This window comes from Microtus pennsylvanicus, chromosome 7 (assembly GCF_037038515.1).
Source record: "Microtus pennsylvanicus isolate mMicPen1 chromosome 7, mMicPen1.hap1, whole genome shotgun sequence".
Taxonomy (NCBI): domain Eukaryota; kingdom Metazoa; phylum Chordata; class Mammalia; order Rodentia; family Cricetidae; genus Microtus; species Microtus pennsylvanicus.
In genome coordinates, this window is record NC_134585.1 from 87,582,870 (window position 1) to 87,595,948 (window position 13,079).

Sequence of the window (13,079 nt, forward strand, 5' to 3'; positions counted from 1 at the left end):
TTAAGTTCACTGCTGTTAGATTTCTGTCCCCAGGACATTGCATTCTTTTGAGGGGACACCGCCTATATAAGTGAGTGATTGAGGCTCTGACTGACAACTGTGGAGACCTGCAGGGTGAGAGATGCCCCTGGCTCCCAGTCCTGGCTGCTACTGTTTGGTGCACTGCAGGGGGGTGCTCTGATTGGCCCCATCTGAACAGAAGCCTGAAGGAAGAGGCTGAGGCCTGAAGGTAGAGGGAGGCTTATTGATTGGCCCAGGGCACAGCATGGAGGAAGGTGTCCTGGGGCAGGAGCCTGGCAGGATGTTACTTCTGGCATCTGAATGCAGCTGTAGCTTCATGGACACCTCAGTGTTCGCACCCTGAACAGCTCTTATGTGAGCTGCGGAGTCAGAGCCCAGCTACCTGCGCTGTCCCGTGTCCTCTGCGCAAGCGCTGTAGTGTCCCGGCTAGGGTGCCGGTCCAGCTCTATTTGGAACCTGGGCCTCGGGCGGAGGGGGGGCTATGGAGCTGGTTCAGATGCTGCAGTGAGTTTGCCCCCTCTCCTCCTCTATTACATCACCACTACCTTGCTTTGCCGTTGTCTCTGCAAGTGTCGAGAACCCAGTAAGTAATAGATACAAACAGAATAAAGCAGGGCTGGGAATAGAGCGCACTGCTAGAGGTTGCTCAGCCATTTCGAGGCTCTGGGTTTGACTCCCCACCCTGCCATGGGACCGGGAGGGAGGATGGGCTGTGTGAGACCACCTGATGAGATTCATAAGTGTATGGCGATTTTTGCTTTCCTACGACATAAAATTCAAAGCGTGATTTCTCAGATGCCTCTATTTCTATTTTTGTGTGTGTGGGGGGAGAGGCTGGGCTCCCTAAATGATTCAGAGTGTGTCCTTTTTATTTCTCGAGCACATCAGAGCAGTTTGTGTAAGGTTAGAATTGTTGTATTGAGATTACACTAAGGAACAGCCCACCCAGACGTTCGCTGGGTGTCCTCAGGTCAGGATTCATGAGATAAATGGCCTTCTTCCATGTGCTGCCCTTGGATAGCTCAGTTCGTAGAGGGGAGGACTGTATTTATTCTATTTTTTAAAATTTCTTTTTTAAGTGATTGAGTATTTTCCCTGCATGTATGCCTGTGCACCATGTGTGTGTTTTGAGCTGTTGTGTGGGTGCTGGGAATCGAACCTGGGTCCTGGGCAAGAACAACGATTTCTTTTAACCATGGAGTCAACTCCAGCATCCCTCCAATCCTAATTAGGGTTGTACTAGTGCTAGGATTATGTTAGTATAAGATTATACCAAGTACTTAATATCACTCAAAGAAAATAATCACGTGGATTTTCTTTCGCATGTGTGCGTCTGTGTCTGTGTATGTCTCTCTGTGTGTTTATAGGGTTCCACTTGGCGGTCCAGGCTGTCCTGGAGCTCACTATTCTCTTCCCTCAATTTCCCAGCTGCTGACATTACAGGCATGAGCCACTGTGCCTGGCGCCGTAATCACCTTAGATTGCACTGACATCCTCTGGCATTATTTTAGAGCTTTGAAAAATGTGGTGTTAGATTTGGAAGGATTTATTGTTGAGGAAGAGGGCCCAGTTGAGACGTCTGTCATGTCTAGGTGTGGAATACACTGCTTTAGCCCTTCATTCCGCATTGCCACTTTGAAGCAAAATTCTAGATAGACAGCCATGTAATACAGGTGATTCCGGTTTCTGATTTTGGAGGCAGAAAACATGGTGTGCATCTATACGATCCTAGTGATTTTGAGTGTGTGCGTCTATACAATCCTAGTGATTTTCTGAATGTGTGCATCTATATGATCCTAGTGATTTTCTGAGTGTGTGCATCTATACAGTCCTGGTGATTTTCTGAGTGTGTGCATCTATACAGTCCTGGTGATTTTCTGAATGTGTGCGTCTGTACGATCTCAGTGATTCTGGAACTGGCCCAGGCCTGGGGAGAATTGAGGAGAGGTGGTGGCGACTCAGGGCTGCCCTCTGCTCTGCAGGTGATGCATCTAAAGAGGACATTGATACGGCGATGAAGCTGGGAGCTGGCTACCCCATGGGGCCATTTGAACTTCTTGACTACGTTGGCCTGGATACTACTAAGTTCATCTTGGATGGTAGGAATGGAAACCTTTTCTTTCTTCTTAAAAACTGGGTTGAAATCGTCTCTTAGAACTATAAGTTGCAATGCTAAGAAAAGGTTGCAAGGGATCTTAAGACATTCAAAGTCCCCCTTTCCTTAGTCCATTTTGTGTTACTCTAACTAAATGCCGGAGGATAGGATACTTTATAAAGGAAAAGAGTTGTGTGGCTCTGATAGCTAGAGATGCTCCAAGTGACAAGATGCTCCTGGCTCTGTCACAACATGGCAGAGGCTACGAAGTAAAACAGCCACGTGCAGAAAGGGCTATGGGGAGGGTACGGGATGACCCTGGTTTGTAATCGTCCACTCTCTCAAGAAGGAATCTAGTCACTCGATTTGGCCCACTCCTGAGAAAATTGTAAGTCCACTTGGGTGGGTGGAGTCTCATGAGTGCCTTCTCAGGACCCAGCTCTTGAAGAAGATTCCACCGTTTTCCGCACTGCCTTTGGAGGAGCAAAGCGAGTTCAGCCGTAGCAGCTAGCTCGAGATTCACACAGACGGCAGCAGGAGGGAGATAGCATATTGCTGCTTAGGAGGTCAACTCTTTGTGGCCTTTCATTTGGATAGAATTATAGATCATAGGCATCGCTTGTATAACTCGGGTCCTGTGCACCTTCCATTCACCCTCCCCCAACAGCTGTATCTTAAATAACCACAGTGCAAAATGAAAGTCAGGATGTTACCAGTGGTACATTGTGCCGTGCTATCAGTGAGCTGATTTGTGTGACCGCCATTGAAGTCAAGCCATTCAGACGGTTTTCAAAGGGGAGTGGTTTGGAAGACAGCATGAGCTTCTGAAATCGAATGTAGCAGACTGCTCCAGCATTTCACCAAACCCCGTTAATATCGGGAAGAGAGGGTCTTAGATGTTGACAGGGGAAATCTGAGGATGTGTGGGACTGTGCTCCAGTGGGAGCAGAACGCGGGATGTAACGGATCTGGAGCGCTAACTCTCCCACTTGGGAAGCCAGTCAGTTAGTGGGAGATTCTGTCTGTGCTTGTGGGCATTTGCCTTGGTGTGGAGGGAGTCCTGGGGAACAAGGAACCCTGCAATAGAGCCCCTTCTAGCAGCACAGGTAGATAGTGGTGTGCCCGCTTTGGGATCGGTGTTGGCTGTGCCGGTGAAGGTTGCCTTATGTATCTCTGCCACAATGGTTTGCATGGGTTCTGTGCCCCAGGCATGCCCTGAGACTACCCAACCAAAGTAAGCCCTTGTCCTTCCTCTCAACAGGGTGGCATGAAATGGACCCAGCGAACCCCCTGTTTCAGCCCAGTTCTTCCATGAACAATCTGGTGGCCCAGAAGAAGATGGGCAGGAAGAGCGGAGAAGGATTTTACAAATACAAGTGATGCTTCAGGAGTCCCTCGGCAGCACCCCCAGCCAGCCATGGGACAAGGACGAGCGCACTCTGGGCGGTGGTCTCAAGGCTCGCCATGGGCTGCTCAATGGGCCCTCCCTTGCAGTCTCTTTGAAGTAATCCTTTGACTAGTTGCAGTAATAAGATTCCTCCACTGAGATCCAATTCTCTGCTTCAGTCTGTTCGCGTCTGTATGTTTTTCTGTGCCTTAGAGCGAGCATCTTTTTTTCTGAACCTTGCCATTTTTTGTAAAAGCATTAATTAGACTCCTTCACTCAGGTCTTCTGGAAGTGAATATGCCATGTTTATGGGTCTTGAACCCAGGGGTTAAGAGCTGTTGTGCCTACTGGTGCATCTAAGGGCCTTGCCTGCCTGGGTACCCTTGCAGTTTGTAGCCTCAAGCCTTAGCCTACATTCTGGGCGTCGCAGAACATGTTCTGCCTTGTTTACTTCTCATCTGGACAGGGCTTCTGGAGTGGCGGGCAAGCACACGTGAGCTTGAGCTTGGTGTCCGGGAAAAGGCCCACCCTCGTGGCCATCCAAACCTTCCCCGTCGCTGTCCGTCCCTCTTGTTTGCTCATGGGAAATCAGTGCTCCCAAGTGCCTATGAATCGACTCGAATAAAATGCGTTCTTTTACTCTGTAAAAATGGAAATGGAAATAAATAAACCTATATAACTTAAAATCATAAACTGCTTAAGTAATTATGAAACAGGGCCCCTCTTCTGCGGCCTCTGGCCGGTACTGAAGCGGCAGCGTGGGAAGAACGGCGGAGGGTATTTGAATCTGGCCCGTGCCTGGCCCTTCCGCGTTTCTTAGCGGTAAAACAGAAACAAGGACACAATGAGTGGTTTTTTTTAAAGAACATCTGTTTCTTCTTTGCCAACAAAGTAAAATAACCTAACATAAGATTCTTTTAATCATTGGCCTGACAGAGTGTCTTCCATGATAGAGTGTGGGAAGACATCAGGAGCCCCGAGGTCCAGTGGCTTCCTGAGCAGAGTTTAAGTGAGTGGCCTGCCATGTCTGAGGTCATCAGATGTTTAGTAGCAGAGTCCGGGTTGGATCTGGATTTCTTGATGACAAATACAAAAGAATAAATCTGGAAATCTCAACTGTAAACTTTCGGGCGGTCTGTTCCCCCAAACAGGTGGAGGTGCTTGTAGTCTCAGGCCAGAGTTCTGTCAGGATATTCTTGGCTGAGTTTCTTTCCTATTTCGTGATTGATAAGAGGGAATTTATTAATTTAAAACGATCTGAGTGTGTCACAAAGTGAGAAAACACACATATATATGCGTTTGTGCTTACCAACACACTAGAACTTGGCTGATGCTATTCTTATATTGCCTGGACCCAGGAGGGACGTTCAGATGCTTCTCTCCCCCTCCCCCCACCGTTTCTAGGTCACCTGTGGCCTCAGAGCTCTGCTTCTTCCCAGGCTAGCTCTTGACCTTTGCTGTGACCCCTGGCCCACAGGCTTCAGTTTGTCACCTTCTAACCAGAGTCTGTAGAGGATGTGGGCACTCGTCCTGAAGATGCCTAGCTCTCTCTTAACCACCAAGTTTCAGGAAAGAGAGAGAGAGAACTCAGTGGTACAACCGTCGGCTCCCAGGGTGGGGAGAGACGCCATGCTGTTTCTGGATGGCATTTTAAAACGCACTTTGATCTTGCCAGATGTTCAGAAGCTCAGCCTCTGAACCCCTTTGCCATTTTATAATATCTTTGCCTTGCATTATGTTCAGGGGGCTGCCCCGGGAAGGATCTGGAAGCTTTTCCTCTTCTTCAAGTTGGCACTTGGGGAGTGGTCTCCTGTCCCCTCCCATGGCTCTGTGACCTCAGGTGGGAAGAAAGGTCTCGCAGACAGCGCTTCTGCGATCTCTCTGAAAATCAAACCCTAGTAAGACTCCCATCTCTTGTGCTTTCTTAATTAGTTTTTGGTCATCCTTGGGGATAATGAGCCTGGTCCTCAGCTTCTAAAGTTGCCTTTTAATGGCAGCGTGAACCTTTTTATAGCATTGAAAGTCAATGCCAGTGTTTAAGTAAAATAAATAAAACAAAATAACAACAAAAACATACTCCTCCCGCTACTTTTTGGTGTCATTAATTCCTCTAATAGAAGTGAGAATTTCAAAGGAAATTCTTGATTGTTTTGAAAACATGCTACAGAAACAAACCCGTGGCCCTGTGATGTCCATATGATTTATTGTTACTGCTAATCACAGCGGCTAAAGGGAAGAGCACCTTGCTGACAGGGACTGTGAGGTTTCTAGGGAACCGTTGGTTGATGCAGCACGAGGTCACGTGGAAGCAGCTGTTGACAATGAGACCCGCCGGGGTTAGTCTAGAGCGGGGTGGCACATGCAGGAGGAGTGTGAGTTCGAGACCCGTGTGGGCCACGCAGCCAGATCCTACGCCCAACAACAGCACATGTTATAAAGGGACATGTCACCAGTTCTGCCAGGTACTTCGGTTTGGCTAGTGCCGGCTTTCAGAAACTCATTTGAGATTGGGCTGCTCGTGCCTGAGGAGGGTAAAGCCAGCGTGTGAGCCATGACTTGCTCAATAGCACACACCTGGTGTGCTTTTCCTCTCGGTGCAGTACGTGCCTCACACACGTGACACAGGTTTTTGTCTTATCCTACCTTGATTTTAATCCCCTGAACATTTCAACCTAAGTAACACTGTATTTAAAATACAGGGTGTGGCTCTAATTCCGTGGGGCTAATTTTCTTGTGAACGACATCAACGATAATCTGAAAATGCTTGGCCAGTGGGATTGTTGCTGTGCTCCCTCTACTCCCCGACCTGGCGACAGAGCTTCGTGCGTCCCAGGATGATCTCAAACTTGCTACGGAGCCCGGATTAACTTTGAACAGCTGATCCTACTGCCCCCCCCCTTTCGAATGCTGGGGATCAAACCCAGGACATACTGTGTACCAGGCAGGTACTCTGCCGATTGACTGTATCCTCAGCCCTTGTCACCTTGCTCTCAAAACCGTACTTTGAAAGCATCCATTTGGTTGTGTTCTGTTATTTTCAACTGGCCTCAAAGTTTCATAGTCACAGGCTCCCCTTCCCCCCACCGATCCGTTTAGTTTCTTTTTTCTCTGCTACCTTGTTGAGATGACAAAACAAGGCTTAACCACAGCAGAACCCAATTGATGGCACTAATGCTGGGTTTTATTTCAGCCCACCAGTGGTAGCTGCTGGGGGATTGGCTTTGAAAAGAGTCAGCTGGGTTGTAGCCTCCAGCCCCTTTCTTTGCCTGAGTCACCCGGAGTGGTTTGTCTGAATGTGTATTTCTGGTAAGATGGATACAGTGTTGGAACCCGACCTGGGGGATACGGATGATCAGATCTCGAGCTGAAGGAAGCTGCATACCTTGTGGGGTGCAGAGAGGCTAGCTGGACAGGAAGCCATGGGGAGACCGCAGCCCTGGGTACTTTATACATAGAGAAATGAGCTGCGGTCTGGGAACAGCCCTGAGTGGCAGCCACGGGCTCATATTCCACTCCCATAGCTACCAAGGAAGACTTTCCAAGTCGTCCGAGAGGTGGTGGATCAGCGAAGTAGCCGAGTCTGGTGTGCCGGAAGAGTGGCTGTCGTCTAGGTGACATTTTATATATAAGCACTAGATGATTTAAGATCCCAGAGAAGAGGGAGGGGCTTTCTCAAAGGTCTAAACATGAACTTTATCCTACTATGCTGTGGTTTTATTTCTTAAAAAAATTTAAAAGTATTTTATGTGTTTGGGTGTTTTGCCTGCCTGTATCTCAGCACTGCTTGTGTGCTGTCCCTGCAGAGGCAGGAAGAGGGCGCTGTTACCCCGCATCTGAATTTACAGGGGGTTGTGAGCTGCCACGTTGGTGCTCAGAATCAAACTTGATCTTTTGCGAGAAAAGCCATTGCCTTTAACACCAAGTGATCCCTCCATCCCTGACCCCCATGTTGTATTTTCAAGTAACACTGGATAAGCTGCTGACAGTTTTGTGGGGTCAGAAGTATGGGAACGAGTCCGCACTAGGCGAGGGAGGGATGGACGATTGCTCTTTTGTGTCTGTGCTGACTCTGCTGATGCTGGTTCATCCTTTAAGGGGAATTGACACCATAACTGCCTGACACAGAAGTCTGTGCATGTATGGAAGGAATACCACTTTAGGTCACGATGGCAGGGCAAGCCTTCCGGGTCCTCAGAGAGGAGGGGTCTAGATTCTGGCTCCAGGTCTTGCTAAGATTTCTGTAGGTGTCCATACTGGAACGTCTTATGGAAATCATGCTTGTTGAACAGGCCTTGTTAGAGAACACCTCCAGAGTAACTGCCCTCGTGTCCCCCCAGAACTGACTCAGAATTACCAGGCGGAGAAGGTCAAACAAAACTCGGAGTCTCTAAAACCAGAAGGCGTTTCTGAAACTGAGTTTTCTACCCAGGGAGGTTTGGGTGAATGAACTGTTCTGCCTCATTGGGGATCCATCCGTTTCCAGAGCCCTCAACCTCCATCTTAAGCTGTAGGGAGGCAGACTGCAGAGACACTCCTCGCTCTAACAACGGACTCACAATAGGACCAAAGAAGACAGAGTAGGGATGTGGGATGTCTCTCCGTATGCTGTGAATATGTTTTATGACTGTTGGTTAATAAAGAAGCTGATTTGGCCAATAGACAGGCAGAAAAGAGCCAGGCGGGAACTCCAAACAGAGATGGAGAAAAAGGGCAGAGTCAGAGAGATGCCAGCAGCTGGTGGAGGAGGAAAATGCCAGGGCATCACTGGTAAATCACAGGGGCACGTGGTGATATACAGGTGATTAGAAATGGGTTAATTTATGTGTAGAGCTAGCCAGTAAGAAACATGAGCCATCAGCCAAACATTTATAATTAATATTAAGCCTCAGCGTGGTTATTTACGAGCGGGTGGGCAGGAGAGCAACCTCCAGCTACAGGGTCACCGTCTCCATGGCAGGTAGAGATTTTGGTTTATAGGCAATGCCCACCTCATTGGAAGGCCAGTTGCTCTTTGGCACATGGCCTCATGGTGGATCATAGAAGTGATGTCTGCAGGAGTCATAGGTCTAAGGGAAGTTTGTTAGGACTTACAACTTTTGATTTCCTTGTTTCTGAGACAGTGTCTTCCTGTGCAGCCCTGGATGGCTTCAATCCTACTATGAAGATAAGGCTAGCCTTGAACTTTGGGCAGTCTTTCTGCCTCTATCTCAGGAGTTACTGGGATTGTTGTGTATCAGTACCCCTGGCTTGTGTGCCCTTTCTTAAGTCTTGGGTGGGCACACTTGTGTTGGAAAGTAATACTTGACACCCTTTCATTAAAATCAAAAGAATCCAGGCTGGAGAGGTGGCTCAGTGGTTAAGAGCACTGACTGCTCTTTCAAAGGACCCAGGTTCAATTCCCAGCACCCACATGGCAGCTCACAACTGTAATTCCAAGATCTGACACCCTCACACAGACATGCATGCAGGCAAAACACCAATGCACATAAAATAAAAATAAGTTATTAAAAAGAATCCCAAATGTGGAGGTCAAAGAGGGCCACACTGCTCACTGATGTGATCTGCAAACAGCAGCTTCATCATCTCCTGGGACTCTGTGTACCACACGCTTTCTGGTAACACCTGACATCCCACAGCTCTACTGACTGAAGATCTCATCGTCCAATCTAAGATGCTATTCTATGAAGAGGAAGGAGTGGGGGAGGGAGAAAAGGAGGGAAGGTGAGGGGGAGAGAGACAGAGAATGAGAATATGAATTCAAAGAGTCATTGTGAGAAAGTCAGAGGTTAAAAGTGAGGAGCTGGAGAGATGGCTCAGTGGTTTAGGAGTGTGTACCCCTGCAGAGGACCCATGTGGTTCCCAGCACCCATGTCAGGCCACTCACAACTGCCTGTAACTCCAGCTCCAAGGGATGCCATCTGCTAGCTCCCATCGGGTATTGCATGCATGGGTACAAATTCACACATATTCATGCTTAATTTAAAAAACACTTAAATGTAGTCACAGCTGCCAAGTGCCCCATGGAGGGTAAGGGCTAAATGCCTTCTGCAAGGGCCATCTAATAGGTTCAAATGCTCCAGGCTAGAAACTGAGGGACAGACAGCCCCAGCTAACTAAAACAAAAGGAAGGCAGCTGGTGTAGCCTGTGTGTGTCAGACACCACCAGCAAGTGTCAAGAACAGGAAGATAATCCACAAGTTTCCCCTGGAGCTTGTTAAGCTCCCCAGATGAACTCCACACAGACCAAGTTGGGCAAGCCAGACCTGGGAGCTGTGGTGGTTTGAAAAAACATGGCCCCCAAAGGGGGTGACACTATTAGGAAGTATGACCTCGTTGGAGTAGGTGTGGCATTGTTGGAGGAAGTGTGTCTTGGTGGAGGCGGGTTGTGAGTTCTCATACGTGTTCAAGCCATGCCCAGGGAGACAGTGCACTTCCTGTTGCCTTTGCAAGATGCAGGACGCTCAACTCCAGCACCATGTCTGCCTGCATGCCACCACGTCCCACCATGATGATAATGGACTGAACCTCTGAAACTGTAAGCTGCCACCTCCATCAAATGTTTCTTTATAAGATTTACTGTGGTCATAGTGTCTTCACAGCAATAGAAACCCAAGCTAAGACAGGAATCTTTTTAAATAGAGAAGACTTGAATGAAGGGAAAGCCTTGGTGCTGGTGATGGCTCAATGGTTAAGAGTCCTTGCTGCTCTAGCAGAGGACCTAATGTTGGTTCCCAGCACTGGCGTGGTGGCTCACAGCTGTCTGTAACTCCAGTCTGAGGAGTTGTAATACCCTGTTCTGACCAGGCACACACATGGTGAGCACATACACACATGCAGGCAAAACACTTACATTCATATTTTTTTTTTTTTTTTTTTTTTTTTTTTGGTTTTTCGAGACAGGGTTTCTCTGTGGTTTTGGAGCCTGTCCTGGAACTAGCTCTTGTAGACCTTACATTCATATTTTACATTCATATTTTTAAAAACTCACAAATAATAGTAAAAACCTTAAAGGCCTATGGCAACAATAATTAGGGCAGTTTGTGGGGCTTTATTTCGGTCACCGAATACACCTTTGTCATGGAGGAAACATCGTAGCATTAACTAGAATTCAGCAACGCCACTGACTTCAGATCCTGTGACAAAGGAAGAAAGGATGTCTACCCCACTAATTCTGCAGTGACGGCAATGAGACCCTCAAGATGACACGTGACTGCATCTGCTACTCATGTGCACTATTCTTACTTCCATCTGGCCCCTATGTTTTCTGCCAGTTTCTCCCACACATCTCATATGGAGATAAATTAATTGAACTGTTAACATCTTGTGCTAAATCCAGCAAAATATTTCATCTGTAACCCCAGCAATGGGGAGGTAGAGGCAGGAGGATCAAGAGCTTGAGGCTGGCTTGAGGGTGGGTACATAGTAAGATCCTGCCTTAAAAAATAGGTTAGGGCCCACAAGATGGCTCAGTGGGGAAAGGCGGCCCCCAGGATCCACAGGGTAGAAGGTGAAAGCTTTTACACACTGTTCTCTGGCTTCCACACAGTTCTGTGGCACACACACACACACATACACACACACACACACACCCATGCTCACACATGCAAAATAAATTTTTAAATGACAGAGGGTACTGAGATTTAATGATCACACACACCAGTGTGGGTAATATACCAACATCCCCCCACCCCATCTAAGTGCCTAACTGATCTTGAGTTCCAAACAGTCCCCATTAACACTTCCCTGAACATGACTGCGCACCAGTGTTTTATGGCCACACAGACAGGACAGGGCCTCCCCCCACCCCAATGGATCCAAACATACTTTCTAGTGAATTATAACTCAAAGGGAAGTCCATTCATGAAGTGTTTCATAGCTGCTGGGGGTCCGTCACCACTCTGAGCTCTGCTGATATTTGTGGTGTGAGCCAGCGTGCCCTGCTCATTACTCCATACACCTTCACCGTGGCCCACAGCACTTGACCATGAATACGGAGCATCGTTTCCTCGATAAAGAAAAGCAAGCAACCGTTTTCATTTACTTGGGTCCTTGAGCTTATAAAATTTCGTGTTACTGTTTTATATCATTGTACATATGGTTCTACCCTCTTTTCCTCTATTCTCCCCGAGGAAGATGTTTTTCCATGAAGCATGGTCAATCATTTAAAACAGCAGCTTCTCGCATGATACCAAGAAACCCACTGGCATCTCTATCATACGCTAAAGACACGAAGCAGTTGGAAGGTCCCTCCCAACTGGACAGGTATTGCCAGTAACCCTGACAACAAATGAACCATAACAGGAGGAAAACACCCCGGTGGAAGGCTGAGTGTGCCAACTGTGACCTCAGGTAAGGCGAGGCACCCAGAAAGGCTGGGCTTTGTGTTAGCTGCAGGCCAGGGAGCACATCGCTTTATGATCAAAAAGGAGTGGCTGGAAGGTTCTCTTGAGCCACAGGCACCCTTTTTGATCTCTCTCTCTCTCTCTCTCTCTCTCTCTCTCTCTCTCTCTCTCTCTCTCTCTCTCTCTCTCGGAGCAGGGGAATGCCTGATTCTCTTTCCTCAGTACAAATGCCCCCAAAAAGCAGTGTGGCAGAAGGGCTGGGAACAAGCCTTTACCTGCTCTCTGTATCCCAGACGTGGATAAAATTCCATCCTCCGCCCCCAGAAAAGTAGTCTACCATGTTTGCTTGTTTAGCGAACTCGGCAAGTATCATGGTGGCGGTGTCAGAGGGAGTGCCTTGAACCATGTATGTTAAGAAGATGATCCCCGAATGAGGGCTGAATATGAAACCTTCATAACAAGTAGGACCCCAGAACATAATATGGTCTTTCCTGGTTCAAGTTTCGGATTAAACGAAAAGGGACTGGAGCGGTTCCAGAGGCTAGTAATGAAAATGATTAAAGCGCTGCTGATGAAAAGCCTCGAGGAATTGGGATTACTTAGCCTGGAGAAGAGAAATCTGAGGGGTGATTTAACGGCAACCTTCAAGTACACTATACGGAGGGTTATTACAAGCACGGGAGCCAGCTGCTCCCCAGCTGTACTCGTGGTTGAAAAGGAAAGAACTAGAATTCCAGGGCGGGATTTCAGTTAGCCAGTGACACCAGGGATCTCAGGCAAACTCAAAGGTGAAAGGTCAGGGAAGAGCGAGAGTTTGAAGAACGGAGTTTCTGCTAAGTCAGATAGCAGCATGAACTCGTGTCACAAGGGCTTACGGGGGGGGGGGGGGGATTGAGAAAGTTTAGGCTCTGAGGGGACGGATGGTGCTGCTGCTTGCTTGTGGGCCCCAAAAATGTGGGGAGCTCAGGTTGAAATCCAGCGAGCTCTGAAGAAAGAAGGCAACAACTTGGCTGGGAGCCTCAGGGAGCCTGAGGTGCGCAGGGCGACTCCCTTTCTGACGCTGTTTCCTACCTGTGCCTTGCAAAGGAGAGGAGACTCGGGGGGTCTCCAGGCTTGGGAGGCAGGTGTTGCCCCGTGTCCCCACTGCCACCATTCTGACATGGGCTGGTCCTCACCCCACGGGCTTCAGTTCACCACCGACTCTCAATTATCAGCAACTTTATTCTTAAGAAAA

General features: G+C 48.2%; 1 protein-coding gene across 1 annotated transcript in view; it reads left to right on the plus strand.

Annotated features, from left to right (window-relative positions):
- The window catches only part of Hadh (hydroxyacyl-CoA dehydrogenase), a 34,581-nt gene extending 30,385 nt beyond the window's left edge, over positions 1-4,196 (plus strand). Inside the window, exons 7-8 of the mRNA XM_075981324.1 lie at positions 2,004-2,120; positions 3,378-4,196. Of these exons, the coding sequence (XP_075837439.1) occupies positions 2,004-2,120; positions 3,378-3,496 (236 nt within the window). The 3' untranslated portion in view covers positions 3,497-4,196. The remainder of the gene's footprint in view (positions 1-2,003; positions 2,121-3,377) is intronic.
- Positions 4,197-13,079: the final 8,883 nt, after the last annotated feature.